At 35.2% G+C, this 27,984-nt stretch overlaps 10 protein-coding genes and 1 non-coding gene across 27 annotated transcripts; 6 read left to right on the forward strand and 5 right to left on the reverse strand.

The window, feature by feature from the left end:
* The first annotated feature begins 37 nt into the window (after window positions 1-37).
* On the forward strand, window positions 38-1,385 carry LOC125423821 (F-box protein SKIP23-like). The gene has a single exon (XM_048479284.2). It carries the CDS (start codon window positions 212-214, stop codon window positions 1,379-1,381), a length of 1,170 nt encoding a protein of 389 aa, XP_048335241.2. The 5' UTR covers window positions 38-211; the 3' UTR covers window positions 1,382-1,385.
* Window positions 1,386-2,941: 1,556 nt separating this feature from the next.
* On the forward strand, window positions 2,942-6,466 carry LOC107424481 (F-box protein SKIP23). The gene is given in 2 exon segments (XM_060818828.1): window positions 2,942-3,930; window positions 3,932-6,466. Coding segments are annotated over 2 exon segments (1,059 nt in total). The 5' UTR covers window positions 2,942-3,051; the 3' UTR covers window positions 4,112-6,466.
* LOC107431470 (F-box protein SKIP23) lies at window positions 5,213-6,322 on the forward strand. Its single transcript, XM_016042382.4, has one exon. The coding sequence runs from the start codon at window positions 5,213-5,215 to the stop codon at window positions 6,320-6,322; it is 1,110 nt and encodes a 369-aa protein (XP_015897868.3).
* A 126-nt stretch (window positions 6,467-6,592) lies between the features above and the next one.
* Window positions 6,593-9,106, reverse strand: LOC107431471 (UPF0548 protein At2g17695). Of its 8 annotated transcripts, none has more exons than XM_016042384.4 (6): window positions 8,870-9,106; window positions 8,457-8,520; window positions 8,029-8,089; window positions 7,727-7,903; window positions 7,449-7,644; window positions 6,593-6,991 (listed from the first exon to the last, which is right to left on the reverse strand). In XM_016042384.4, the coding sequence occupies exons 1-6, from the start codon at window positions 8,876-8,878 to the stop codon at window positions 6,803-6,805; spliced, it is 696 nt and encodes a 231-aa protein (XP_015897870.1). In that variant the 5' UTR covers window positions 8,879-9,106; the 3' UTR covers window positions 6,593-6,802. The 8 variants fall into 8 exon arrangements, with proteins under 8 accessions (XP_015897870.1, XP_048335245.1, XP_060674809.1 ...); XM_048479288.2 differs by having other exon boundaries at window positions 7,727-7,907; window positions 8,029-8,097; XM_060818826.1 differs by having other exon boundaries at window positions 7,727-7,907; window positions 8,457-8,627.
* A 151-nt stretch (window positions 9,107-9,257) lies between these two features.
* On the reverse strand, window positions 9,258-10,461 carry LOC107431472 (uncharacterized). Its single transcript, XM_016042386.4, has 3 exons — window positions 10,166-10,461; window positions 9,780-10,044; window positions 9,258-9,628 (listed from the first exon to the last, which is right to left on the reverse strand). The coding sequence occupies exons 1-3, from the start codon at window positions 10,287-10,289 to the stop codon at window positions 9,409-9,411; spliced, it is 609 nt and encodes a 202-aa protein (XP_015897872.2). The 5' UTR covers window positions 10,290-10,461; the 3' UTR covers window positions 9,258-9,408.
* An 848-nt stretch (window positions 10,462-11,309) lies between these two features.
* On the reverse strand, window positions 11,310-12,622 carry LOC112493338 (uncharacterized). Its single transcript, XM_060818860.1, is given in 2 exon segments — window positions 11,310-11,912; window positions 12,565-12,622. Coding segments are annotated over 2 exon segments (156 nt in total). The 3' UTR covers window positions 11,310-11,814.
* On the forward strand, window positions 11,762-11,912 carry LOC112492653 (U4 spliceosomal RNA). Its single transcript, XR_003057101.3, has one exon. It is a non-coding gene; the product is annotated as a U4 spliceosomal RNA (small nuclear RNA).
* On the reverse strand, window positions 12,446-15,149 carry LOC107431466 (thiol-disulfide oxidoreductase LTO1). Its single transcript, XM_016042379.4, has 6 exons — window positions 14,553-15,149; window positions 13,969-14,225; window positions 13,735-13,847; window positions 13,197-13,344; window positions 12,890-13,027; window positions 12,446-12,736 (listed from the first exon to the last, which is right to left on the reverse strand). Exons 1-6 carry the CDS (start codon window positions 14,947-14,949, stop codon window positions 12,674-12,676), a joined length of 1,116 nt encoding a protein of 371 aa, XP_015897865.3. The 5' UTR covers window positions 14,950-15,149; the 3' UTR covers window positions 12,446-12,673.
* Window positions 15,150-16,972: 1,823 nt separating this feature from the next.
* On the forward strand, window positions 16,973-19,019 carry LOC107424510 (rhodanese-like domain-containing protein 15, chloroplastic). Its single transcript, XM_016034328.4, has 7 exons — window positions 16,973-17,264; window positions 17,347-17,418; window positions 17,555-17,665; window positions 17,782-17,855; window positions 18,087-18,157; window positions 18,325-18,378; window positions 18,612-19,019. The coding sequence occupies exons 1-7, from the start codon at window positions 17,179-17,181 to the stop codon at window positions 18,684-18,686; spliced, it is 543 nt and encodes a 180-aa protein (XP_015889814.2). The 5' UTR covers window positions 16,973-17,178; the 3' UTR covers window positions 18,687-19,019.
* Window positions 19,020-19,163: 144 nt separating this feature from the next.
* LOC107431476 (protein IQ-DOMAIN 20) lies at window positions 19,164-20,441 on the forward strand. The gene is made up of 2 exons (XM_016042394.4): window positions 19,164-20,117; window positions 20,226-20,441. The coding sequence occupies exons 1-2, from the start codon at window positions 19,878-19,880 to the stop codon at window positions 20,439-20,441; spliced, it is 456 nt and encodes a 151-aa protein (XP_015897880.3). The 5' UTR covers window positions 19,164-19,877.
* LOC107431473 (serine/threonine-protein kinase STY8) lies at window positions 20,330-27,675 on the reverse strand. Of its 10 annotated transcripts, none has more exons than XR_003057837.3 (18): window positions 27,121-27,675; window positions 26,647-26,761; window positions 26,359-26,432; window positions 26,114-26,233; window positions 25,816-25,870; window positions 24,794-24,904; window positions 24,381-24,431; window positions 23,762-23,943; window positions 23,576-23,683; window positions 23,071-23,144; window positions 22,601-22,776; window positions 22,035-22,130; window positions 21,752-21,832; window positions 21,553-21,606; window positions 21,329-21,463; window positions 21,111-21,210; window positions 20,791-20,849; window positions 20,330-20,450 (listed from the first exon to the last, which is right to left on the reverse strand). XR_003057837.3 is itself a non-coding variant. In XM_016042388.4 (17 exons), exons 1-16 carry the CDS (start codon window positions 27,315-27,317, stop codon window positions 21,133-21,135), a joined length of 1,707 nt encoding a protein of 568 aa, XP_015897874.3. In that variant the 5' UTR covers window positions 27,318-27,675; the 3' UTR covers window positions 20,330-20,450; window positions 21,111-21,132. The 10 variants fall into 10 exon arrangements, 6 of the variants coding, with proteins under 6 accessions (XP_015897874.3, XP_024934865.3, XP_024934867.3 ...); XR_003057838.3 differs by having other exon boundaries at window positions 20,330-20,465; XR_009639565.1 differs by having other exon boundaries at window positions 20,791-20,865.
* Window positions 27,676-27,984: the final 309 nt, after the last annotated feature.

Below are 27,984 nucleotides of genomic sequence, written 5' to 3' on the forward strand. Positions count from 1 at the left end.
TGTAATTACAACTTTAAAAGAAGTCAACGTAATTAATAAAAAATTCCGTATTCTTTTCAGATTGAAATGCACTTTCAATTTATTTTCTTAGAAAATCAGAGTGTATTATACAAGTTTACTTAATGATGAAGTTATGTCATAAAACTGCACACGCGCTTCAATAAGAATCTAAATCCAAATTGGCTAAAACTTCCACCAAAAAAAAAAAAAAATGTTTTCATTTCCGGTGACTGAAAGTTGCAGAAATATTCAAGCTATGAGAAGTAGATTCGCATGGTCCGATCTTCCAAAGGAACTGTTGGAAATCATAGCAAACTCTCTCCTCACCAGAGAAGATGTTTGCCGATTCCGTGCAGTGTGCAAGTCATGGCGGTCCTCCATCCCTCCCTTCCAAAAACCCATCTCTTTGCCTCTGGAAGTTCCCTACCCAACCCCTTCTTATCACCGTCATCCCAACATAGCCATACTCACTGAAAGCACAATCTACCATGTTCAACCATTTCCCTCTCCCAATTCACAAGCTTCCACTTCAACTTCCACTTGGGCGAATTGGGCTTCGTGGGGCTGGTTGGTTAAGGTTGAAGAAATGGAAGCTCGTCTTTTCCGTGTCTTAGGCTCAATCTCCTGCCAACCGAGCTACCGTTTTCCCACTTTTCCAAAATCAATAAACTTGTTAGATTTTCAAGTGTCTGAATTGGCCAAAGCTTACAGCCTTCACTTCCCTAAAAATGGTGGAACTTGTAAGGTGGTTTTCTCCTCCAGGCCCGATGATTGTCCCTCACTGATGACGATCTGTGCAGGGCTTTTATTTCACCAGAAAATAGGAGATGACAAGTGGACCCTAATAGATGACATAGTCTCTCAGTTGTGTTATGAAGATGTTATTCTGTACAACAATAGATTTTGTGCTGTCGATGAGGATGGAAGAACTCTGGTGATTGATTCTACTTTGAAGGTAATAGAGATTGCATCTCCATTGAAGAATGAAAAGAATGGCCACGATAAGATTTTAGTAGAGTCAGTTGGGGAGCTGCTTTTGGTTGAAAGATTATGTAAAAAGCCCTATATCAAGGTATTTAAGCTGAAAGTGAAAGAGAAAGAATGGGTGGAGGTGAAAAGTTTGGATGACAGAATCATGTTTTTAGGCGGTGACTGCTCTTTCTGTGTTGCTGCTAAAGATTTTGGCAATGAATGTAAAGGTAACTGCATTTTTTTTACATATCCCCGTTTTACAGTATTCAACTTGGAAGACAGCAGTCTATTAAGCCTGCACAAGCATCCAGGGTACAACAACTTTTTTTACCCACCACCATCTGATCATAGGAAGAAATCTGTTGAGAAATCTAGTAAGAAACCTGGACCATGTGTATATTGTCCCTGAAATCTTTATGTAATGGAAATTCAGTTGTTGACTAGCAAACAATTTTATCAAATTTTCACTCTCTTAAATTAATCAAATCCAACAATTCAAGCAATAAAGAAAATGCATAGAATCTTCTCTGAAGACTTCTATTAAAAGTTCTCCAAAATTTGTTATTCAATAAAAAGGCCATCATTGCACCACTGCACTATAATATATGACATTTAATTGAGAGAATTATATTATAAGAAGATAAACACGGATCCTGTGAAAGTATAATATCACCAAACATATAAACTAGGAATAGGATTGCTAAGAAAGAATTCAGATGCTTTAGAAGTGCATTAGTAGATTGATGAGAAAAATACTTTTGCCTGAGAATTACATATGGGTACCCAATAAATGATAAAATTAACATGGGCAAATTTTGAGAAGGAAAGAATCCCATACCACAAAATCGTCAAGACTTCTATTTAGAGTTCCAAGACTTGACCGTCGACTAAATACACTATCATGGCATCCTTTGAGATAATTTTATATTGCTAGAAGATAAAGGAGGATCATGAAACTCTAGTAAAAAAAGGAATGTTATCATAACCATAGAAACTAGAATTGCAAAGAACTCAGATGCTTTAGAACTGTACTGGTAGATTGATGAGCAAAATAGTTTTGGCTGAGCATCAGTAACCAATAAATAACAAAACATGGGCAGGTATAGAGAAAGGAAAAGAATCTCATACCACACTTGATTGTTCTTGACAAGTTCTATGGGATTTTCATTCTATCTAAAAGGGAAATAATTTGACAAATCATCTTTGACAATCAATAAAACAATGTGAATTATAACATAATTTATATACCCTTGGATGATCCTATTAAATAACCAAGATGAACCCGCCGGCGGCAGATCTATTAGCTCACTGTATAGGCAACGACGAATCCACCCGTAAAACTTAAAAAAAAAAAAAAAAAAAAGGAAGATAAATTAATATATATTTATATATATAATTACGAATTCAAATCTCAATCAAAGCCAAAATTACCTTCGGGGATCAGGGTAGGAGCTAAGATCGGCAAGTCTATGGTCGTAGTGGTTCATTATGAGGGTTTGGTGGGGATCGATTAGGGTTTTGCAAATCAATAACGGTTGCAGAAGCTTAAAGAACGAAGACAATTTCTAAAAATTTTTCTGTTCTCATAGTAAACGAGATCCCTATAATTGTTGTAATAAATTGGTTTTCCATAAAGTCGTGTTTGGCCGGAGAACAACGAATCCGATTGGGGAGAGAGAGAGAAGGAATCCTCCTGCAGTTGCTCTGGCTTGTTCAACCCGAGCAAGAGAGAAAAATGGTTTTTTCGTAATTTTAAATGAAAAGGCAGTATAAATAGAGAGTAGAAGGTTACCCTCTTAATGAAAAATCCATTGCTCTTTTATTTTATTTTATTTCCCTCGAGAAAATACGGAGTAATTTAAGTCGTTTACATTTGTTTTTTTGGCTAAATTACACGTTTTGTTTTTGTTTTTGTTTTTGTGTGTTTCTATATTTTGCTAAAAGTACTCGGTTTTTTCTTACTTGTTGACGAAGTTTATAAATAGTCGGGTTGCCAACGCTAAACGCTCATCAAATAATCCCTCATACAGACTTTCCTAATTGTGCTTTTTGTGCTTTAAACCTGTTGTTCATTAAGCTATGAGAAATGCAGAGGAATTGAGTGGTAGGGAGAGTAGAGCCCCATGGTTGGATCTTCCAAAGGAGCTGTCAGAAATCATAGGAAAATGTCTCCTCACCAGAGCACAAGTTTGCCAATTCCGTTCAGTTTGCAATCCATGGAGATCCTCCATCCCTCCTTTCCAAAAACCCTTCTCTTTGCCCACTTCTGGTCATCCCAAATCACCCAAACTCACTGAATACACAATCTACCATATTCAGCCATCTTCCTCCAGCAATTCACAACAAGCCTCCACTCCCCCTTTGTGGGGTTGGCTGGTAAAGGTCAGAGAATGGAAAGCTGGCCATTTCCGTGTCTCCAACTCACTCTCATCCCAACCAAGCCACCCTTTAGCCAAAGCAATTAATTTGTTAGATTTTCGGGTATCTGAATTGGCCAAAGCTTATAGCCTTCACTTCCCCACTAATGGTAAGACTCACAAAGTGGTTTTCTCATCCAGTCCTAATTATTGCCCCTCATTCATGGGGATAGCTGCAGGGGTTCTATTTTACATGAAAATAGAAGATGCCAAGTGGACCATAATAGATGACATTGTCTCTCAGATGGATTATGAAGATGTTATTGTGTATAAGAATAGATTTCTTGCTGTGGACAACAACGGAAGAGCTGTGTTGATCGATTCTTCTTTGAAGGTAACAGAGATTGCATCTCCCTTGAGATTGGAGGGTGGAGATTATAAGGACAGTAAGATTTTAGTAGAGTCGGTTGGAGAGCTGCTTTTGGTTCATATTGTACAAATTGGTAAAAAGCCCCACCACTTCAAGGTTTTTAAGCTGAAAGTGAGAGAGAAACAATGGGTGGAGGTGAAAAGTTTGGATGACAGGATCATGTTTTTAGGCCGTGACTGCTCCTTCTGTGTTTCTGCTAAAGATTTTTGGCAATGGGTGTAAAGGTAACTGTATTTTTTTCACAGATACCTGTTTTACTGTGTTCAACTTGGAAGACAGCAGTCTGCTACCAGTACAACAACATCCAGTCTATAGCAGAATCTTTTACCCAAACACCGCCATCAAATTGTAGGATGAAATCTTAGAGCTCCACCACTCCAAATACTGGATCTAATTCGGCCGTGTGTATATATTATATCTAGCATCTTAATGCAATGGAAATTTATGCATTATTTTTCTCATGACTTGTCTATTCATGTTGTTTTGATTATTGTGTTTATCGATCACATATCCTATTCAGTCGTTTGGCTGGAAATAATGTGATTCACCCTCTAAAATTTATCAAATGCAACTATTGAAGCAATAAAGAAAACTGGCAGAATCTTCTTTGACATATGTTAAAATTAGATACAAGACTAATACAATAGTTCTCAAAATTTTGTTATTCAACAAAAACCACCATCATGGCATCATTTTACTATAATATATGAAATCTAATTGAGATAATTATATTAGAAGAAGATATCATAAACAAGCATTATGAATCCCTTTTGAAATTATAATACTATTATTGCCATATAAAGTAGGATTGCAAAGGAGTCAAATGCTTTAGAACAACATTGGTAGATTGTTGAGAAAGCATTGCACATGGGCAGCCAACAAATGACAAAACATGGACAGTTATGGAGAAGAAAGAATCCCATACCACAGTTGTTGTTCAAGTTCTATGGGATTCTTCTCACTCTTTGTAAAATGGGAAATATATGACAAATCATCCTTGTATAAATTTAAAAAAAAAAAATTTGTGAATTGTTATACCATATTTGTACGTTGGAGGTATCTGTTCAATAATCAGATAATAAGTTGTTACAAATAAAAAAATGATATTTAAAAAATAAAAAAATTTAAAAAAAAAAAAAAAAAAAAAAAAAAAAAACACCCAAATGCAATGCTACGCAGTTTGTGCAAATTTAAAACGATATGCACAATCTTCAGGAAGGGTCCAAACAGTCGATGCAATTAATAAAAATCCCAGATTTTTTAATTATTATTATTATTTTTTTTAAGGTTGAAATACACGTCTACTTGGTAATGAAGTTATCTAAGTTGAACACGCACTCGCCGACACCCAAGGTCAACTAAAGGACATATAACGGGTTTCCAGAAAAATAAAAAATAAAAACACTGCTGGAAATCATTTCCCACGGCTAAAAAGTTGCAGAAATATTAAGCTATGAAAAATCGAAAGGAGTTGGGTAGTGGAGAGAGTAGAGCAAGGGTTCCATGGTGCGATCTTCCAAAGGAACTGTTGGAAACCATAGCATACTCTCTCCTTACCAGAGTAGATGTTTGCCGAGTCCGTGCAGTGTGCAAGTCATGGCGATCCTCCATCCCTCCCTTCAGAAAACCCATCTCTCTGCCTCTCGAATTCGCAGTTCCTTACCCAAACCCTTCGCATCGCAGTCATCCCAACATGCTCTTACTCACTGAAAGCACGATCTATCTTCTCTCTCCCAATTCACAAGCTTCCACTTCCATTTCCACAAGGTCCAAGACTGCTTCGTGGGGCTGGTTAGTAAAGGTCCAAGAACAGGAAGCTTGCCGTTTCCGCGTCATAAACTCAATCTCCTGCCAACCCAGCCACCGTTTTCCCACTTTTCCCAAATCAATAAACTTGTTGGATTTGCGGGTGTCTGAATTGGCCAAAGCTTATAGCGTTCGCTTCCCCAATAATGGTTTTACTCAAAAAGTGGTTTTCTCCTCCTCCAGTCCTGATGATTGCCCTTGCCCCTCACTCATGAGGATCAACGCAGGGTTTTTATTTTACCTGAAAATAGTAGATGGCAGCGACTGGACCCTAATAGATGACACAGTCTCTCAGTTGGATTATGAAGATGTTACTCTGTATAAGAACAGATTTTGTGCTGTGGACAAGTACGGAAGAGTTGTGGTGATTGATTCTTCTTCTTTGAAGGTTACAGAGATTGCATCTCCTTTCAAGGGTGAAAATGATGGTAACTCTAAGATTTTATTAGTAGAGTCGTCTGGGGAGCTGCTTTTGGTTGAAAGATTACGTGAAAAGCCTCATTTCAAGGTTTTTAAGCTGAGTGCGAAAGAGAGAGAATGGGTGGAGGTGAAAAGTTTGGATGACAAGGTCATGTTTTTAGGTGGTGACTGCTCCTTCTGTGTCGCTGCTAAAGATTTTGGCAATGGATGTAAAGGAGACTGCATTCTTTTCACAGATTATTGTTCTACTTTTAGTGTATTCAACTTGGAAGATAGTAGTCTGAAACCAGTACAAAAACATCCAGGCTATAACAAAATCTTTTACCTACCACCATGAAAGTTGTAGGACAAAATCTAGTCTTTACAGGAAGGAATTCTAGGAGCTCCACCACACCAATTTTATGATCTTATTTGGCTATATGTAAATATTGTCTCTGAAATCTTTAATGTAACGGAAATCTATGCAGTATGTTTCCCATGACTTCTCTGTTTCACATTGTTTTGATCATTGTGTTTATCGATCTCATGAGTCCTATCCTATGCAATTTTCTGGCTAGAGAATACAAAACATGGTAATTCACTCTTTCAAATTTATCAAATGCAACTATTGACGCAATAAAGGAAATTGCCAGAATCTTCTTTTAACTATGTTAAAAATCAAATACAGAACTTCTATTATAGCTCTCCATGCTTTGTTACTCAACGAAAACCACCATCCTGGCATCATTTCACTATAGTATATGAAATGTAATCGAGATAATTATATTACAAGAAGGACTATGAAGCTTGCGAAATTATAATACAATTGGCGTATGAACTATGATTGCAAAGGATTCAGATGCTTTAGAACTGCATTGGTAGATTGATGAGAAAAATACTTTTGCCTGAGCATTACATATGGGTACCCAATAAATGACAGAACATGTGCAGGTTTTGAGAAGGAAAGAATCTCATACCACACTTGGTCGTTCTCATCAAGTTCAATTGAGAAACGTTCTTCCCCAGCCTGCTTCCCAAAAAAATTCCATGGCATTTTAGTATGAGTCAAAGGTTGTCAGTTTTAAGGTAGCTTTTGCATGCTAGAATATAATGGAAGTGATTAAAAAGATGAACAACGAAATGCACATATTGTCCAAACTTCAGAAAAGTATTATGTAAAGTTTAAAGAAACTTCCTTTCTATGTAATTATTTGACAAATCCGCAACCATCATGAAAATATTGAAGGGACAAAGGCTGAGATGGTACAGGCAAATGTTAAACATAAACCACTCAGCTAAGTTCTCCATCATATGTTTTTCAAGGAAACCAAATACATTATGGTTGAATTAAGTACCTACAAATAATACATGACTTCTTTGATTTTAGTAAGAATTGCAATAAATCTCTAGATTAAGAATAATGAAAATAGAAACATACAGGAAAGCCAGACAAATTGTGATTCAACAAGGGGAAAAGCACTAACCAGCAAGTGTCCTTGTAGGGTACCGCTTCCAAAGCAAAAAGAGGCCTTAGACTGTTTAGTGCTTTTTTCATCTACATACACAACCTTAAGTGGCATCATAACCCATGGCAAGAACTCCTTGACACAAACACAAAACTTCGCCCCATTTTGAACTGGAGTTTTGGGATCGACAAATGCCCAATTCAATCCAAAATGCCTGCAAATTCAGATTCAGTCATGGGATTAGGATGTTCTACAATGAATACTAATTTGCATTTAGAGAATCACAAAAAGGAAACCTCCAGGCTTGAAGAGCGTTCTTTCCCTTTTCATAAGCCTCAATACCAGAACCAACCAAAACTCGAGCATGGTTGAGTGCAAATCCTTCATGTGAGAGCTCCTTATCTTCTTTGAGGCAAGACAAGGGTTTAGCAGTAGCTCCTCTGTATTTAGCATCATAATTAAAGGCACCTGACCTGGTTATAAACGTTAAGCAAAAGCGAGCTCAGATAATATATTTCACCATTAAGACCAATTTTCCTACATAAAACAAATCTAGTTACAATTATACATAGAGTAATTCCTCAAGTCTCTGAAGTACCTGTCAATGCAAGACTTCTGTTCCTGAGGAGATGGCCGAGCCCAGCACAAGAAAACCATCTCTGTAACTCTTGCAACCACAGAAATAGCTCAAAAATGTAATATCAAGAGGAAAAAATTATATAAAAACTTGCAAATGAAGATTCAGCAAATTACCCAAAAAATGTAAACGATAGCTTAAAGTAGCAAAAGAAAGAGGATTTGAGCAAAACTTGATGATTAAAATGGCTGCATATTTAGCTAATAAATAGAGCCAGTGACTCTGATAGAAAAAACTTCAAGCAAAAACAGTAAAACACAGTCAAATTGCTCTGACTGACTTTTCGGCAGTGAAGGGAAAATTCAACTGTGAATAGATTGCTGTCTTCCGATAGCTATAAATAAATAGACAAATGTAAGCAACAAACGAATTTGAGAAATTTCGTTCACCTTTATTATGTTGCACGAAGAAGATGAAGTTGAGCTTTTTGGATTCGTAGCGATGAAGCTCAAGCTGTGTTTTGGGTTCGAAAGAGAAGAAGAAAACATGGAGATAGACGAATGTTACTTCTTTCATCCTTGAATCAGAAGGGCAAACCAAATTGAAGAATTTTGGGCCTACTGTAAAGCAGATTGTGATGGATGGATATTGAGTCATATTTTGAGCCCAGGCCTACTCAAATAGAAGAATTTGATGGCCCAAATTTTGAGAAATTCTTTTCGAAAAAATGAAAAAAAAGAAAACAGTGATACAATTATTGTTCACTATTAATTACTGTGAAAAATACCAACCCACAACATCAAGTCCCCAAGAAGCTAATTATCAAAAAAAAAAAAAAAAGAAAAGTCCTCAAGGGGCTCACCAGTTCCATTTGTCGTCTATAGAGTTATCCAATGCGATGGGACCCACTTATAATTGAGTGTTTTTTAATAAACTGACCTACACAGTACCCATTTTATTTTGCCTTTTACCACCTTTTCAGCCCATTGATTTTAGGTCATTTTCCGGGTGCGTCTCAGAGCCACCCTTCCTTCATCCAAGATTCTTCCACTCCATCCGATTCGGTTTCATCAAAAACTATTATTTTATTTTTGTTTTTTCTTTCCCTTTTTTATTTTTGGCTAGTACTCCAATTCCAAAAGGTTATCGTATGTGCTCAATTGACCAATTAGTCTCTATCAAGTGTATTTTCACCCTCTTTCTTATATGTGCTTTATTTGTTGGCAATTATATATGACTTGGACAGCAAGGGATTCAACTGATTTCATATGCACGCTTTGAAATTTCAATTTCAAGCTAATCCAATTGAAAATTCCACATTCACTCTTCTTTTTTTTTTCTTTTTTTCTTTTTTTTTTCTTTTTTTCTGTATACAATTTTTTTTTTTTTTTTTTAAGTTTCCTATGAGATACATCTCATGGAGTACATAGAAACAGGGGAATCTAGTGTAGGTGCATCATACACCCTAGGATGATCGCTCTCCAATCCATAATCCATCATCGGACGGTGCTCCAAATCCTCATCATGATCAAAAACGAACTCAGGTATCACAACCTCGTTCCTTCTCACGTGTTCCCACAGATAATCAACCCTGCTCACGTACCTTAGCTTACCATACAACCTGCCACACGCAACCAAATAAGTTCAGTTATTAATAAGTTACGCTATCATGTACCGGAAAACACCGTGCGGCTCACGTTAGTTTCATCAAAGTAAAAAGTACTAAAATGCACATAATATTTTATTTTATCTTTTATTGAATGATCATTTACCCTCCGCTGAAAAGTAGGCGGCCGAAGGTGGCAAGAAAGAGCCTGGCCTGCAGTCCCGGGTGAACAAAATAGACGGCCTCGAGATTCTCCTTAACGTTGATCGGAATAGTATCATAGATCGATCCGAGGGCTGAGATTCCCGGAAAATTCTCGCTCCGTTGAACTCCGGTATGAACGTATAACACCGAGAATGGCTTCTTTCCTAATTTTGGATATATTTTCTGCTCCAGATACTTCTTCAGAACGTCAACACTCACTATCCGAGCTGCGATTAACAATCACGATTCAAAAACACCAAATCCAAAAAGAAGGCAAAAAAATTACGGAAATAAAAAAAAATAGAAAAATAGAAAAATAAACACCATGTGAAATTTACGGGAAATTACCAGGTAAGAATTTTCCGATTATACGGAGGATCTTGCGGCCTTGTTTGTCTTTGCCTTTGATCTTGAAGACTTCGAGTTTCTCGAGGAGTTGCTGTTGCTCGGATTCGGATATTTGGGCATGCATCTTTTTTTTCGGTTTCGAAAATTTTCTTGGAAAAAAGCGAGGGAGAAAGCGGGTTTGGTTTGCGAATGTTAGAGAATGAGAAAAAGCACGGCCTAAAAACGAGATGAGAAAGGGAGGGAATTTATAAAGGGAAGACGAACTAATTTATTTGGTAATGGACAAAAGAAAAAGGGGAGGAAATTGGGGGGGAAGAGAATTATTACTGGTCAGTGTGAAAAAAGTATATTCGGAGCATCTTCCTTTATCTGGACTGGTGTGTGTGTCTGAGACGGATTACGTGACATACTGACGCGTGTGGGGACACCTTTGAAGTTACTTGAGAGTTTCGATCTTGTCCGTTGCTTTTTAGATATTGCCAAATAGGATTATCTTTTGATGATTTTGATGAGAGCTTGATTGTCGGTGATAATTACGGGAATTGCCACAGTCATAATCCTCTGCATTGTGTCAAATGTGGCGGAGCGTGGGAGAGGATTGGATTTTTGTGTGAGCCGAGGATAAGACCCCCCCCCCCCCCCCTGTTTTTTTTTTTTTTTTTTTTTCCAAAATAATAATAATAATAAAGATGTTTTAAATTGAGAAGTAATCTATTTGGATAGAATTTGTAATAATTTCTTCTCACACGTATTTAATTACTATTGAATAATACAGGCTGATCTTTTTAGCCAAAAAAAAAAAAAAATACAGGCTGATCTTCGCCTGGTATTGCATTAAAAAAAACCCATTAAAATATTATTTATCATTAATGTTATTTTGAGGTTTAGGTTCTTAATTGATTTTATTTTATTTTTTGGTATTAAATGTTGTTGAAAACTATAGCACTAATGAATATAAATTTTGAAAAAACAACTTATTTTAGATGAATTTTTGCGGGGTTTTACTTTTAAAGAGAAAAAGAATTGTTCTATATCACATATTTTTATGATCAATGAATTATGTGAAAGTAATATGCAATATAGAAACATGCCAAATTAAAAAGAAATATATTTATTTTTTTAAAAAGAAAGGATATGATAGCTCATTTCAAATTGCATTTCATTTGAACAATTATTTCCAAAACAGGGCCTCAATGAATAATGCATAAGTTGTCTACCTAAAAAAATTAATTTGATTTTTTTTTTTATTTTGGAAATTTGGAATCGTGAAGAAGTAAGTAAAAAAAATGCATTTAATTAAAAATCAAATTCAATTCGAAAAAGAAAATACTATTATTTATTTTGTAAGATAAATACTAGAGACAATTCAAATAATATGATGATGTAGTGAAGGAAGATAAGACGGGTGGATAATAGAACGTAATTATAATATAAAAGATAAAAATAGAACGCAATTATGTTTGATGGCGGATGCCCATGCCCATGAAAGAATAACGGTTCGGATAAGAGAAATATACAGAGTCCCACATCGAGAAAATAAGAGAAGCAGATGTAGATGAGACGTATTAAAAGCCGGCCGTGTAAACCGTATGAGGTATCTTTGCGCTTGGGGCAATGACGCAGCTAATGAGGTTCTAACCGAGGCGCGTCTATTGCTGGTTGAAAACTATTTCCAAACCCCCTCATAGGCCTGGGTTTGGCCCAGGCCTTTGAGAATTTCTGGAAGGGCTTCCTTCGGGGTAAAGCCCTACAAATTTAGTTCTTAAAATTCGGCTATTCTAACCATCTTCTGTAGGATTGAGGTATATATACGTGTATACATATATATTCTATTCCTTCCAATGAAAGAAAGCCCTTCCCTTCAATTCCAGTTTCTAAAATTTATTATTATTATTATGATTGTTAATTTTTTATATTTATCTAATAAGAAATTTTTTGTGTTTTTTATTCCTTTCAAAGAGTAAAGAAGATATAATTGGTTAAAGCCCTTCAATTTAGTTTTTAAAATTTATTATTATTATTATTATTGTTGTTAATTTTTTATATTTATCTAATATGTAAATTTTGTTAGTTTTATTTTTTATATTTATTTATGATTAAATTTTGTCAGTTTTAATTAAGGCTCCTTGTGATGCTGCTTCTCGGTAATACAGGGGTTTTTATAAATTTCTGAGGATCAACTAGACCACAAAAATAAAGCCCTAAGATTCTAGGAAAACTAGGAAAAATTTCTGAGGATAAACTACGTGCTGTGTCTGCCTCATCTTTTTACAGGTAAGAAACAAAAATAAAGATTGCATAAAAAACTCAGAAGATTAAAAGTATTGCAGTTCGAATCTGATTATTGTAAAGCTGCCTCATCTTTTTAGAGAGCAAAAAAACTCAGAAGATGTACAAACATTGCAGTTCGAATCTGATTACTATGTAAATCACAAGGACACTATTCAATCTATACATATGTGAAACAACACAATTTGAACAGAATCATCCTATATGGGCAGACTAGATTCATTTAACATCAAAACCGGATGCCTGTGCAAGCTCTGACAACTGTTGTTCACCACTCAAAACCTGCAAGAAACACCCATCTTTGATGAGAAGTGGATAAATTTCAAAGGGCGAGAAAATAAAATGATGGGAGGGGAGAAACTCCAATGGCAATTTCATCTTCTCCAAATTGATTAATAAGTAAAATCCAATGAATGAATTTTAACACTTTCTCACCTGCCCGTTTATCACCCATGTTGGGAAACCTTCAATTCCAGCATCTGCGCATGCCTTTAAAATTTTGTTTCCTTTCTTATATCCATCAGGGAAGCATTCAACATAATTCAACAGTTTTGCCGCCTCACTTCCAAACATCTGCATTCAGTGTTACCACGCAAATACCATAATGTAGCAAGTAATTCATTTTTTGAAAACAAAACGCACAAGAGATGATCAATGTGACTACAATTACGAACATTTCAATTGTATTAACCTCATGGTTCAAATCAGCTTCTAAAACAAAAGTTACAGAGTGCAGAGTTACCTGTTTTTGTTCTAGGCAGTGTGAACACCAGAAAGCCCCATACATTTTAGCACCAATTGACTGCAGATGCTTTGCAAGAGAAAGAGCAAAAGGACTTGATGGTGATGTTATCTCAGTTGTAAAATATGGCAGTTCAATTTCAGCCAGGCTGACCAAGAAATGAAACAAGGGAAATAAGTCACTGAAAATGTCTTATACATTATAACCATATTTAAAATTATAATTCTAAATATTAATGACAGCATAACAATCACCAATTTTCTCTAATCTGTCAGCATTCTTGTACAGTTTACATTTCTATTATCTATGCTGTTTTATTTCAGTTGAAATTTATAAAATTCTTTAAAATAAAAAATTGGATTTTTGACATCTTAGAATTAGGGAAAACAGGAAAAGCAATGTTATGAGCGGACAGAGTTGAATAGCATGCCATCATGCTAACTTCAAGTCACACCCTGATGAATAAAGTAACTAAACCCCTATATTGCAGATTCAAATAGAAAAAAAATCACTGAGTAGAGAGAGAGAGAGTAATCACCTTGAGGGCACAGGTTGTGAAGAGCTATATGATGAATTGAGGGCAAGAACCACCAAACCAGCTATAAACAGCTGTAAACCGACCACTTTCTGTATCTGTTGCAACCCAAAATCCTATAATACAAACATCAAAGGAGTACATAGTTATTTTTACTACGATATAAACGCTTTGTTCTGTAAGTTTTTGGTAAATACAAAGATAAGAAAACATGAATACACTGAACAAATAATTTACCTTTTGAGTGATGAAAAATAAGCTGAATGACAGCAGAGCAGATAATAGACAGTAAGAGCATGACGCTCCCGTAAATTTAGTGCTTAAAATGTATAGGAAATACGCACTTGAAGCAGCCATGGAGGTCGTAGTCCCAAGTAAGACTAAACGACCATTAGCTTCATCAATTCCAAAGGGCAAGTTCTTTCCAGTCAATTGTACACCAAGTGAAGCAACTAACCCATATGCAAACATTCCGATCAATGGAAGAGGAACACCTGGCAAAGGCAAAAGGACTATCATAGAAACCCTCTTTCAAACACATTACCTGCAAAGTGATTCATTTGCAATTTTCCAGTCAAACAGGCATTTCCTTGATGTTCGAAACTTCAAATAAATTTTCAGAAATTTTGGCTGCTAAGATAATTAGATTAACTCGCTGGTGGATTCGTATGTCATACCATATGTGAAAACAAACAAGAAACACTTACGCCACAACCCTTTTTTTTTTGCCTTACATAATTTTCACACCCACTGTTCTTCTCGGAAACCAAGCAATCAGTTTAACAGAAAAAAGAACAACAGGATGAAGACGAAGGGAATACCAAAGATGACGGCATAGTCACTGTTAAGTATGTCACCACAACTGCCACCTCCGATTGGGCAAAAGGCATCAGAATTCGTGAGCTTGAGGTACGTCAAGTATGCGGTTTCGACCAACCCAATTCCACCAAGCCCTGCGCACAACTTGTACGTGAAGTCACTCGAAGAGGAAGAAGATGATTCCGACAAGGAGGAGTTATGGCCTTCCGGTTCGGCGTCTTGACTCGGCCCCGAAGGTAAGCATTTGACCGGAAGCACCAGCCCTCTCCGATCCCAACCCAAACCCAAACTCTTCTTGAAGAAAGCTAATCTTCCTTGGCTTGCGCATGGAATAGAGTGAGTAAGAGACCTTCGACACGAAAATGGCGGAGGAGCTGATATGCTGGCGAAGGTGGCCATTTTCTCCGATTCGACCTCAAATCTAGCGAGCTTGTCTCTCGGAGTCTTCAACCCACGGCAAGCCGAACGTCCTGTTTGACATTTGGGCTCTGGGCTCCCGTTGACTAGTAACCTAAGCTTAGGCCCTTTAATGTGCCGGCCCAGATAAACAACTTGGCTAGACCTTAATCCAACTTTTTAGTTGGCTTTGTTTGTCTGACTATTGTTTATAATTATAGCCCAACCATTTTTCAATTTTCTTTTTCTTATTATTATTATTATTATTATTTTTTTCTGGAATTGTAATGTGAATGACCACCTTTTTTCATTATATATTAAATTTTTTTTTGGCTGAAAAAACTATATATTAAATAACCACCTTAAGATAATTGCTAATAAAATATGTACGAGTGATGCAAGTGAAACAGAATTTTCTCTTGAAAGTACAAGTGTCAGCTAGTCTTATGACCCCAAAAAAAAAAAGTGTCAGTTAGTCTAACTACCAAAAAGAGCCTCTGGACTGGATGTTAAAAAGGCCCCCAAAAAAAAAAAAAAGGGGCCTCTGGACTGGATGTATAATAAGTAATAAAAACAGTATTTTTATTTTCCTAATGATAAGAATATACAATGTTATTTAGATATTCTTAGAACCACAAACTTTTGTTTGGCTGATAAGTATTTAAACGTTGGAGGGGCCCTTAAAATATCCTTATAATTGGAGAATCAATTTTGGACACACTTCACCTTCGTTTAAATCCCCACAAACAAACTCGATAAGACCCATTGTTCAATGCCCATAAAAAAATACAGATTGGCCATCTCTCCCTCCTTCAGGAGTCAGGACCTAAACCAACCATGTGGGACTGTAAGTGGGGTCAATTGCCACGTGTACATACAGGCTGCCAGGTATCCAGAAGTGTATAATAGATCCATTGGCAGTTTGTTTTAAAACCAAAGGTTGAAACTTATCCATGCAGGGCCGGCCGAAGATTACATGGGGCCTGAAAGGAAGACAGGGCCTCATCCGAATTTACACAGACACAGACACACACACATACACATAGGAAGACAGGGCCTCATCGGAATTTACACACACACACACACACACACACACACACGAAATTTTGTTTTTATTATAATTGGATATTTTCATATATTTTTATACTCAATGTTGTTTTAGTGTTTAACACAAAAATACTTATAATAAAATTAATTATACACCAAATATATTATAAAAATATATCAAAATAAAATTATAATTTCATTTTGAAAGTTGAGAGAAGAAATAAAAAACACTATGGTACAATACATTAAAATTTTAATTTATTTTGAATATAATTTTAAAAAAAAATCTTTGAATATAATGAAAGTTTTTTTTTTTTAATTTGTAGAAGTATTTTTCATGTTACATCAAAAGAGAAAGAGATTCCAATTTGTTTTATTTTTTTTAATGAAAATATATATTCTTAATTATTAAAGAAAAAACTGAAAAATACATTAAAGTAATTAATAATTATTTGCCAACAAATTAGGTTGGTCAAACCATTAATACATTATTTGCCATTTTATTTTTTCAAAACTTGTTGAAATTAATCCATCAATTTATCATCTATAAAACTATTTCATCAACTCATATAAATATTAATCTTATTAAAAAATAATAAAAAATAAATTAATATTTAAAAACTTACATAAATATTATTACTTTCATTTTTTATTTTAAAATATTTTTAATAATAATTTGTAAACCTTTTAACACATGTATGTATTTATGTGTATATATATATATATATATATATTAAAAAATTAGGTGTATATAAATATTTATATATATTATAGAATTAGGCGACCAAGGCATCGCCTTACCCTTACCCGAAAGACGGGCCTGGATTGTAAGCCCGGCCAATTGCCACGTGTACAAAGAGACTGCCAGGCATCGAGAAGTGTGTAATAGATCCAATATTGGCAGTTTGTTTTGGTTTCAAAGGTTGGAACTTATCCATCAATCCATGCAATTGTGTGTCTAACTCAAATAACTTTTGGGTTTATCTTAAAACGTACTCCAGCCAAGCCAGCATGAGGTGGCATGGCGACCATGCCCTTTCTCTCTGTTGAGTCGCCCAATAAATAAATCCCACTCCTACAACCACAATCACCATTACAATCCCAACAAAGATTTTTACTTGCAAAATACAAAAACAGAGCTTTTCTTCAATCCAGAAGCAGAATACACCATTTTCTTATACAAAAATGGAAGCGACGTTGTTTTCGTCCTCCGCTTGCTTTGCTGGGTCTCTTCCACTCCCTCCACTCGGCCATCAAAATCTCAATCAGAGGTTACTTTATTTTCTTATTCCTTTTTTTCTTGCTCTGTTTTTATCTTCGTGTTTTTTGAGTAATTGAAATTCTTGTTTGCAGGTTTTTGTTTTCTACAACGCCCAATCAGCAGGTCTGTAGCACTGCAATCAAACATAAGGTTTCCAGCTTTTGGTAATGAATTATAAATGTTTTGTTTTTTTTCCCTATATAGATATATATATATATATATATATATAGATATGCATATATTTGCAAAGTTGAAGTTCTATTTCATTTACTTGGGGTGTTATTTGGGTACTTGGAAAAGTCCAAAGGCTGCTCTAAGAGGGAATTTAGAAGCGGTTGGAGTTCCGACTTCGGTGCCAGTTCGAGTTGCTATCGAGCTTTTACAAGCAGGGCACCGCTACTTAGACGTCAGGTGTGGTGTTTTTCTTAATTTTCTGGAAATGCTTTTATTTTGTCGAGAAGCAGAAGTCATTATATTTTCATCTCTATGAGGAAATCAAAGGGTGGTCTGGTCTTTTTTGGGTGTAGGACTCCTGAAGAATTCAGTGCAGGACATGCCCCTAGAGCTATTAACATCCCTTACATGTACAAAGTTGGATCAGGTATACATATTATTTACAGTATGTTTGATTGTATAAAATTCAATCCTCCACTCCGAAAAAAGTGTCTCAATAGTCATACTTTGACCCATTTCCAATAACTATGAGAAAATTCTTAATTAGCGTCCCTCATGATTTCTAGTCTTTTACAAGCTGGAAGTCTTGAATTTTAACTGTGGCAAAGCTATCTTTCTGAGTTTAATGGCTTCTTTTTTTGTGAATTATTACATCCAGGGATGACAAAGAACCCTCACTTTCTGGCTGAAGTATTATCGCATTTCAGAAAGGACGATGAAATTATTGTTGTAAGTAATGAGTTCCTGTAACTAATGTTTTTGATTAACTATTTTCTTCTAGTATTGGGTTATCTGAAATATCTCTCTGTTTATTACATTTATAACAATATACGCCTACATTTGTATGTATAACATATGGTAGCCCATCTTAATTGTTTGAATTCTTGTTTTTGTAGGGGTGTCTAAGTGGGAAAAGGTCCATGATGGCTGCAGCTGATCTATTAGCTGCTGTAAGTCCCTTAACCTTTAAACCTTTTTACTTTGTTGTGAAGCAATTACGTAAATGTGGTTGCTGGTGTTGAAAATTGATATTCATGGTCTGGTTGAATATCAACCTCGAATGGGTACTGTACCGAAATATTTTGTAAAAGCTTTCTGCAAAAGTTGTGTTTTGGTTAATTTAGTAGCTTTGGAGAAATGGCAAAACTGATCATAATAATTGCCTCATGTTTCATTGCTGCAGGGTTTCTCTGGTATTACTGACATAGCTGGTGGATATGCTGCTTGGACAGAGAGTGAACTCCCAATAGAGATGTGAATCTGCTTCTTTTCTATTCAGCCACAGCCTGAGAAATAGAGGCTGTGTAAACCCTGAAATCTCATTTGCAGATGCAATAAGATTAAAGAGGTAAGGTAACAGTATAATCCTGCTAGAAATTGTACTGAAGACAATACATGGGTAAACTTAAATAAAAAGCTCATGTATAATCTGTATTTAAAGGGGAAAAAAAAAAAAAAACAAAGAAAAAGAAAAAGAAAAAGAAAAGAACATTTCAAAATTGTATATTTTATGTACATATCTCAAATCGCAATCGCTGGCTTGTTTGACTTAATGGGAATTATAATGTCTACTTTATGCTTGAGATCCCAATTTGATACTCCATGACTTGTGGAATCAATTCAGAAGGCATGTCGTTGCATATTCCCTATTTTTATCCCTCGTAATTTAAGACTACTTGAAGATAAGTTTATATTTTAAAACTACTGATTCTACCATGAACATCTAAGGCGAAGCTTGATTAAAACTGAAAAAATAAATAAATAAATAATATGTTATTAAGCTATCATTTATCTAATGAACCATACATTTTCATGCGATCCTTTTTAATATTTTTGGCTTTCAATGGAAAACAAGAGGGAAAAAATATTTGTACTTTATAGTGTTTACGTTATGTAGAAGTAAAATTTATAGTTTATAGTGTTTACTACGCTATGTAATAGTGAAAAGCTAAAAGCGACTCGCCTGTCTTCGTCCCTTCAAGAAAAGGCTTTTACTAATAATAATAATAATAATGTTTTTTTTTTTTAATACTAAAAACTTTTAGTTAAAATCGTTTTTAGACCAATAAATAAAAAAATAAATAAGGTGACAGCAGAAGTTAAACTCATTTTAGATTCAAATATTACAACGACTAAAATTCACCTCTTGTACTGAGAGAGAAAAATAAAAAATGATTTTGCGAATGCTTCAAAGTTCAAACTCACATAGAGGCGGTGGTAGAGATATTCATCCCGCCACGTTCTCTCAGCTTCTGAGAAAAGTATTTAGACACTGAGTAAACCAAACATGTACATGGTGTCCACATCTCTTCCTCTGCCTTTACGCTACATATATCCTACTATGATCCGACCGTGTGGAAAAGGCATTAAAAATCTGAAACCATGCTCAAGTCCACAAACTACTACGAAAAACTTTCCAAGTATTCAAGATAGATTGTAGATTACAAGAATGGCAACTTCACGAAACTGGTTCAAGCTAATCCGAAGGAAGTTTGTCCGATCATCTGCCAGAGATATCATTGTTGTTCATACCGAAGACAGCAGTTCAAATCTCCATGAAGAAACAATCATTCTTGAACACCCCAATTCCCCACCTGCATCAACAGATTCAACAACACCCCAAAAGCAGGTTCTAACCAAACAAGACATTGCTGCTATCAAAATCCAAGCATTTTTCAGGGGACATCTTGTACTGAGTCCAACTCTTTACTTTATTATAGCTTAACAGGTTTCTTCAAATTGAAAACCTCTTATCTCATTCTACCTTGAGCTTATTAGAGTTTCTAAATTTAAACAGGCACGACGGGCATTTCGAGCGCTGAAGAGCCTGGTGAAGCTGCAAGCATTGGTTCGTGGGGCGTACGTTAGGAGACAGTCGCGCATCGCTCTGCATTGCATGCATTCACTCGTTCGACTGCAAGTCAATGTTCGTGCTCGGCAGCTGCTCAGCACATCCAGTAATGGCCGATCTACCAAGTCTTCAGATATATTTACCAGACGTCCACGCAAATAGCACTGCCATCTGGAGCAATGTTTTCTATTAAAAAAGATCGTACGCTACGTTATTACCATTAATCTAACAAATTCCCAACTATTTTATCAATGTTGCTACACTTCTATACAAATATTTCAGTGGCGTGTAGAGATCATACATTCACATATCTGTTCTTAGCCATCATATACATAGAAACTCTTAGGTCTTTGGTAACGCATCCATTTTTGTTTATAGTTTCTCAATATAATTTTTTTTTCTTTTTCTCTTTTTTTTTTTTAAATTTTATTCTATTTTATTTTATTTTATATTTTAATAAAAAAAACACACAGCTTATCGCAAGCAATCCCACCTAGTATATTAATTATACCTCCTCTTGGCTCGTGGTTGGTAAGATAGAGACCACTGGTCTGGTGCGTTGAGTTCAACCTAACCCATTACATATCTTGCAAATATTTCAAGGCAAATATAGCAAAAATGTTAAAGGTAATATAAAAGGGGAAGAAACCGTGGAACAATGACGCTGCCAAAAAGCACGCACAAAAGAAGGAAACAAAACTTATAGATTGGTTGATCATAAGTGAAAAATGCTGTATTGCCACTAGATTGGTTGATCATAAGTGAAAAATGCCGTACAATACAAAGGGTATGTACAACTAGAAAATAGACTAAGCAATTCAATTTCTCAACCTTCAAAAGAAATTTCACATCTTCAGTGATTGACCCATTTCAGTGCAGAAAAAATCCTGCCTGCAGATCTGTCCTTGTTCCGGTCTTGTTTATCATTCCCCTGTTTCAAAATCAAAATTATTCAGAATTGACAAATTGATCACATTCTTTCTCGTAGCTCTGTTTTGCAGAAACTTTAGAATGTAAAAGGGAGATCTTAGTCTTGGGCCATACAGTACCTCCTTCGCTATATGCTTTAGGATCTCTATAATTTCAGAGAAGTTAGGTCTCCGAGTTGGGTCTTGCTGCCAACATCTGTCAAGTAGTTCTGCAACCCTTGGATGAGTGTTCTTAGGTATTGTAGGTCGTAGACCCTGGCACCCATACAAATTTCAATGATCAATACTTATTAATAAGAATAGTACAGGAAGGCAATTAAGGTAAATTTGAAAGAAAAATATACCTTTTGTACCACACCAACTGCTGCTTGTACTGGAGTCAACAATGAATATGGAAGCTGGTCATAAAACGTAAGGTTTATCACTAGTGTTGTAATTTGTGCATCATCTACACAAATGCAATGGGTAAAGTAACAAAGTAATATACACATGTGCAGGCTTGCACAAGTGCATTTTTCTTTTGCAGAAAATGACAGCACTTACTTCTCCAGTTAGAAGCTCCCAAAGAACTATCCCGAAACTGAAAACATCTGCCTTGTGATCATATGGTTTATGTTCAATTACCTTCGTACAAAAAAACTCTCATAAAAAATGGTAGGAAATAGATAGTATTTGCTCAACCAAACCACTCAGTCCACTCTAAAAAACAGTCTTCTCATAATAACGTCCAAAATTATGGTAGTTATTGGTGAGACACTAAATTTGACAGTAACTTAATGAAGTTCTTTTGCCACCTACGCAAGTCATGGTCATGTAAAAGTCTTACCTCAGGTGCCATCCAGCGGTATGTTCCAGTTTCAGCTGTCATAACTCCGGACTGAGCTTGGACTCTGGCAACCCCAAAATCAGCAACCTTAACAACCTGATTAAGGAATATTGGATTTATGAGAAACAAAGCAACCTTTCTGATTCATCATTTAGTGAGGATTTTCAACAAGATGCATAAGTTTAACTGGTAACTCAGTTCAAAACATGGAGGAAAACACAACATAATTAAAAATAATAAAAGGAAGCTATAAATATCAAGACAAATATAAAGCTAGTAAATTTTTTTATATAAGATATTCATAAAAAGAAATTGACGCTATTGAATACGATAAGATGCATGCAAAATGTGCTAATGATTAAGATACATCCTGCACAAGTTCAGAAACAAAAACTATGAAAATTGGGGTAAACCAAATCTTGATATCTAGATAATTAAATGGGAGATAAGAAAGTATTATCCTCAGCAGTCTCACATTCATTATTCTTATTATTCCCCAAAGGAAACAATGCTATTTGACAGGAAGTGAACTGTTACTGATGATAAAAGTCATGTAACAGACTTACCTCATTTTCATCCATCAGAAGATTGGCAGTCTTGAGGTCCCTGTGGATTATGTTATTCTGATGCAAATAGTTCATCCCCTTAGAAATATCAATTGCTACTTTAAGTAGAGAAGCAAGATTAAATACGCCCTTTTGCTTATGCAAAAAGTCATATAGGCTTCCTCTGGACATAAACTCTGAGAAATCAAACAAAATCGAAACATCCATTTATTAATCAGATAAGACTTCCAAATCACCATACAAAATATAAATTTTATTAGAATAGATAATTATTTATAATATGAGCATTTTAGGTATTGCCAATCTCATTATAGTTATTCCAGAAGCGGTAGTATTTTCTTCTTTAACATAGCAAAAAATAAATAAATGACAAAATGCCTCCATTAATAGCAGAAATCCAAATTTCTCAAGATTATAAATAGGACCCTGAGAATATGGAGCACTAACATATAAGGTTCTCTAAGATTTACCAGTCACAATGCACAGATTTGGATGTTGAGTGCATGCACCAAGAAATTGCACAACATTCTTATGCCGAATTTTCCTGCCAAAATTTGTTAAAATCAATAAGGAAAGAGAAAGACATGAAACTTTCTGACAGGTATCAGACAAGCTCCATAGCAACAGTTAAATGCAGAATCAAGAGATATAATGGACTGTAACAGTTATAGATTTCCAAAATAGACTAAAAACATCTTAAAAGTTTTTTAAGGTCGACAGGGACAAATTAAATGGGACAGGGCCACAAATAAATTATAAATTAATGGGAGAACTTAATAATAGAGACTCAGGACCTCATAGTGTCATATGATCAAATGTTGTAAAGTTAAGAACCCGACTGCTTAACTGATTTTGCTGAAATAGAGCACCTGTGCTTTTTCATCACAAAACTTTTTGGGTGGTGAATGTCTATTCATAATTCTCATCAAAGAACAATTTGGAACAAAAGAAGCTAGAAGTAGACATGAAGACAACCTCATTATGTAAACTTCCTGTGAAAACTCTCCCAGCATCTCTGCAGTGACACGCTCAGGTTTGAGGACTTTGACAGCAACTTCCTGACTACAATATGATCCTTTATACCTGAAGCAGTTGAACATTAAATGACCAGCCCAAAAATTATACACAATGAGACAAATGACCTAGAGTAGTAGAACTTACAGATCACCATATGACCCAGATCCAAGTTTATTCTCAAATTTCAGCAGACTGGAATCTATTTCCCATACATCGATTCCATCAGTCGGTATTTCTAAAACATTACATAAGGGCTCCAATTTTGCTTGTTCATTTCCAATATCAATATCAACAGCACCTGGATTCTGTTTTGAAGAAGATTGCTCCTATTGAACATTAAAGTAATATGTTTAATGAACATAATATAGTTCATGACGATAAAAGAAAAATGCATAAAGTATTGTTGAAATTTTTTTCCCCTTCATTTTCTTTTTTCATTGGGGTTTTTAATAGGCAGAGTGAGAAGGGCCCCAAACTGGGCACGTATAGCACTTCCACTATTCAATGGGTTTTTATGAAAGCATCATGAATCAATCCAAAGGAATGGAGTAAAAAATAGATTTTCACAAAATGGTCTTTTCTAATGGATAATAAATTCTATTGAACAGGTGGAGAAAACCCCAACAAGGCCACCATATGAGAAGAGCCGTAAAAGGTGTGAGTTATAGGGCCAACAATTTTACAAATGTGCTGACAACACCATAACTAAAGTCATATGAATCCATGAGAGTAAGTAAGAGTAAGTAAGATGAAGTAAAATTACCTTATATTTTGATATTTCCCTTTCCAAAGCACCTCTAAGCTCCTCAGTTTCCTAAATTTCGACCATGCGCATATACAAAGCAATATTCGCCTTTTAAAGTTAAAAATGTTAAAAATAAATCTCATAACCAAGGCATTATTACTAGGGAAGCAAAGAAGAAAATAAGCATAATACACAGAGATAGAACAGGACATATAAATCACGAGTAAAGATATCTGACCAAACAACTAGAAAACATAATGCAGCCAGATTAAGTTCCATAAGTTATTAATTAAGATACTTGATTAACGGAAGTAATGCAACACAAAAAAAAATATATATATATATATATATATATATGAAAATTCAAAGTCAAAGTTCTGTAAGTTGTAAAGAACAAACAATCAAACAATTCATGCAGGACTAATTCATACCTCACAACGCCAACCATCAACAACGAAAACATCCAGAGAGAATCCATCGACAGTTGAAAAAGCATGAGCTTCTTGAATGTTTAATCCAATCTCAGAAAGTAATGAAGTTAACTGGCAAACCAATCACTTATACCTATTATTTACTGGATAGAATGAGATCGGAAAAAAAGCAAGAGTGACAGCAAGCATGAATGTGCCATACAACTGAATCTTAGACGGTGTAAGGAGTTCAAAACTTCCAGGGATGTGTAATTTATAGTCTAAACATTGCTTAACAATTATTTACAAGAAGGTGAAAATCACCATCACACCCATCATTTCTCACAATAAAAATATTAAACTAATAACAATAAAAGAAGAAAAGAGGAAGAAAAAGGAGGAGAGACGAGCAAGAAAAAGTTTGAACTACTAACTTAAGTTGTTGATAGGATTGGTACATCATTGACCATCCATTTAGAAAATATCATGATCTCAAACAGGATCAATTTTAACCTTTTAATCCCTGTTTTAAACAGACTTACTAGATTAAAATATTTCAAATATTGGACTACCTAAAAGAAATCTAGCAATTTTTTGATGAGTAATTAACCCTGTCAATTCAAAGCGTATTCATTGAAGAATAAAAAACCAGATAGAAATAAATTAGCATGTCTTGATATATGCCATTACTTAAATGGACAAAGGTTGGCAACTAGAAAAAATATACCCAAGATTCAACTTTGATAATAATAAAGTTCAAAAGATCATAAATTTAAAACAGCCACCTTACACGATAATGGTTTTTCGCATCTCAAACTCCCCCTAAACACATTTCTCAATGCATATCTGGTCCATCCAAAAGAAACCCAAATGTAATGCTTCCATTTGAAACAGTTAGGATTAAGAACAGGCATAAGAACAAACAATCTAGAACAAAATTTCATATAATTTCTTTATGAATTACAGGATGGAGTATGTTAGTAATAATCTCTAAAGACATAATGGCACAATCCATGCATGCAGTTTATGGGTAAGTGAGCTACCTGACTAAGGAGTTTAGGCTTGTCAGCTGTTGAAAAGGTAATCTCATGCATAGGCCTACACCGATGTCAATGATAGAATTAGCATCTTCTAAACATTGAGAGAAACTAACATCAAACTTTTACTGGCTAGTATTAAACCCTTATGAACCTACCTTCATAATATGATAATAATACATCATAGAGCCACAAATATATGTAGATTTTAGCGTTCCAAGTGCATGTTAGAAGTAAAAAAGATAAGTTGGAAAGGCAATACAAAACCTTTCTATAATACTTTGTCTTTACAGATTTTTATTACCTAGGAAAGTAAGGTGTCTCGCTCATAGCACTATCCCCATCTTCAACAAGATATCTGTTTGATTGAAGTGCAAGTGCTTCAAGATTAGGCGATGAACCAAAGGTAGGTGGTGGATGTATCCTGGAGACAGCATAGTTCATTCAGTAACACATACGAGATAGACTTAGAAAGAACAGAAAGTAGTTGATCTAATCAAATATAGAACATGAATGGATAACCCAATGGACAAATGCAATTAGCCATACCCCTGTCCGCCTGAATTATTAAAAGAACTCTGTGCATCTTCTTTCATTGAAGAATCAGAATCAACAGGATATACCTGCATCCAATAAAAAAATTTCAAACAGTATATATCATTATGAATCATATGTTCAGATTCTATCTGATTACATGCAAAACTCGCTGCTCAAAATGATGCATGCAAGATTATTGAAGTCAACCAACTGCTTTTCCCACTTTCATTCATCTAAATATGGTCGACAACTATGGCAAGCAAATAAATGAAGGAGGCTAATAAATGCAGGAGTATTTACCTGCACGATTCGAACTTCAATAGCAGGTCGATCGGCATGGTCTTTAGCTAATTGCAGCAATCTCTTATGTGTAAGCACATCTTCTGCCCTCTCCACGTTTACATCCAATGCGTATCTACATAGCAAGATTCACACACTATAATCTTCACTGTAAATGTATGCTTAACACAATAATAATTAAAAATATATGATTTTGGCTGGCACAAGTTTTCTTTCTCTTTCGCCGCTTGTTTACAGTGCTGAAAAAAGAAATTTCAAAAAAAAAAAATCAGAAGGCACAAAGAAACTGATACTAAGATTCTTTTAAAAAAAAAAAAAAGAGGCAGCGTTTGGCACCTGTTAAGAAATTTGGTCCACTTTTACAGAATGTTTCTCATAAAGAAAACAGGCAATGCCCGAGAAAAAAACGAGCGAAAAAGAAATAAGCAGAGATGCAAATTCAAGTATAGACAAGGGGTTAGGAAATATTGGTACCTGGCAGGAAGGCGATTGAAATGGAGCCAAAGCTGATCATCAAAACCAGGAAGACTAGCCTCTTCAAAATTCGATTCTTGGATTCGATGAAGAACCTCGTTATACACATCAAGTTTCTGTCTGTGATGCCGAGTCTGCCCCTGCGATGAACTCACGGCTCTGCTGCCACAGCTCTCCACTTCTTCTTCGATTGCCATCCAAAGGAATCGTAAAATTTTGAGAATGAATTCTAAGAAGGCTGAGCGATGATGCGGTGGATCTCACAACGGATTTTGGGTATAAACTGAAGGACCAAAAAAAAAAAAAAAAAGGCAGAGCAGAGAAGGAGGAAGAGAGATTCTCTTTCGGGCTGTGTTGTGTGGGCTGTGTTGTGTGTATTTGTATAAGGACTTAGAGAAGTAGCAGGCCATAAGTCGACGTTTAGTTCCTAAAACTTCTGTGCTGTGCTTAGCCCTGGAGCTTTCCACGCCAGCGATTTGGCTCCACTACTTGCAACTCATCAACCGCCACCCGAATCCAAACTCGGTAAGCGGTTTTTTCTTTTCTTTTCCATTTTTTTTTTTAAGAAAAAATTATTAAATACATAAATTTTAATCATTCGTCCAATAACTTGACAATAACGGAAAATTTTCATTCATTTCCCATTTCCCATATACGATCCAAGAATTTTGTCATTTTCTATCAAAATATCAAACATATATCAAACGTTCTGTTAGTATAAATCTCTGGAGTGTTACCTAACAATAAATTCAATGAAAAAAATCCAATATATATATATATATATATATGTCAAATTGAATTACATGTCTATTCATATTCATATTTAAACTTCTATGAAATATTTGTTGTATTTTGGACATAGTT

This window comes from Ziziphus jujuba, chromosome 7 (genome assembly GCF_031755915.1).
Source record: "Ziziphus jujuba cultivar Dongzao chromosome 7, ASM3175591v1".
Lineage (NCBI taxonomy): Eukaryota > Viridiplantae > Streptophyta > Magnoliopsida > Rosales > Rhamnaceae > Ziziphus > Ziziphus jujuba.

What these genes read in the sequence shown, in the direction of transcription:
- LOC125423821 (XM_048479284.2), top strand. Translation starts at nt 212, where the DNA reads ATGTTTTCATTTCCGGTGACTGAAAGTTGCAGAAATATTCAAGCTATG.
- LOC107431470 (XM_016042382.4), top strand. Translation starts at nt 5,213, where the DNA reads ATGAAAAATCGAAAGGAGTTGGGTAGTGGAGAGAGTAGAGCAAGGGTT.
- LOC107431471 (XM_048479285.2), bottom strand. Translation starts at nt 8,664, where the DNA reads ATGACTCAATATCCATCCATCACAATCTGCTTTACAGTAGGCCCAAAA. An exon ending in CAGAAGTCTTGCATTGACAG is followed by an intron (nt 7,908 to 8,028) that starts GTACTTCAGAGA and finishes TAACGTTTATAA; the next exon opens with CCAGGTCAGGTGCCTTTAAT. An exon ending in CCCTACAAGGACACTTGCTG is followed by an intron (nt 6,992 to 7,448) that starts GTTAGTGCTTTT and finishes TTTGGGAAGCAG; the next exon opens with GCTGGGGAAGAACGTTTCTC.
- LOC107431472 (XM_016042386.4), bottom strand. Translation starts at nt 10,289, where the DNA reads ATGCATGCCCAAATATCCGAATCCGAGCAACAGCAACTCCTCGAGAAA. An exon ending in AATCGGAAAATTCTTACCTG is followed by an intron (nt 10,045 to 10,165) that starts GTAATTTCCCGT and finishes TGTTAATCGCAG; the next exon opens with CTCGGATAGTGAGTGTTGAC. An exon ending in CGCCTACTTTTCAGCGGAGG is followed by an intron (nt 9,629 to 9,779) that starts GTAAATGATCAT and finishes TGCGTGTGGCAG; the next exon opens with GTTGTATGGTAAGCTAAGGT.
- LOC107431466 (XM_016042379.4), bottom strand. Translation starts at nt 14,949, where the DNA reads ATGGCCACCTTCGCCAGCATATCAGCTCCTCCGCCATTTTCGTGTCGA. An exon ending in TATTTTTCATCACTCAAAAG is followed by an intron (nt 13,848 to 13,968) that starts GTAAATTATTTG and finishes TTTGTATTATAG; the next exon opens with GATTTTGGGTTGCAACAGAT. An exon ending in ACTGCCTAGAACAAAAACAG is followed by an intron (nt 13,028 to 13,196) that starts GTAACTCTGCAC and finishes CACTGAATGCAG; the next exon opens with ATGTTTGGAAGTGAGGCGGC.
- LOC107424510 (XM_016034328.4), top strand. Translation starts at nt 17,179, where the DNA reads ATGGAAGCGACGTTGTTTTCGTCCTCCGCTTGCTTTGCTGGGTCTCTT. An exon ending in CATAAGGTTTCCAGCTTTTG is followed by an intron (nt 17,419 to 17,554) that starts GTAATGAATTAT and finishes TACTTGGAAAAG; the next exon opens with TCCAAAGGCTGCTCTAAGAG. An exon ending in CAGCTGATCTATTAGCTGCT is followed by an intron (nt 18,379 to 18,611) that starts GTAAGTCCCTTA and finishes TCATTGCTGCAG; the next exon opens with GGTTTCTCTGGTATTACTGA.
- LOC107431476 (XM_016042394.4), top strand. Translation starts at nt 19,878, where the DNA reads ATGGCAACTTCACGAAACTGGTTCAAGCTAATCCGAAGGAAGTTTGTC. An exon ending in CATTTTTCAGGGGACATCTT is followed by an intron (nt 20,118 to 20,225) that starts GTACTGAGTCCA and finishes AAATTTAAACAG; the next exon opens with GCACGACGGGCATTTCGAGC.
- LOC107431473 (XM_016042388.4), bottom strand. Translation starts at nt 27,317, where the DNA reads ATGGCAATCGAAGAAGAAGTGGAGAGCTGTGGCAGCAGAGCCGTGAGT. An exon ending in TTCTGATGGATGAAAATGAG is followed by an intron (nt 22,131 to 22,600) that starts GTAAGTCTGTTA and finishes TTCCTTAATCAG; the next exon opens with GTTGTTAAGGTTGCTGATTT. An exon ending in ACCGCTGGATGGCACCTGAG is followed by an intron (nt 21,833 to 22,034) that starts GTAAGACTTTTA and finishes TTTTGTACGAAG; the next exon opens with GTAATTGAACATAAACCATA.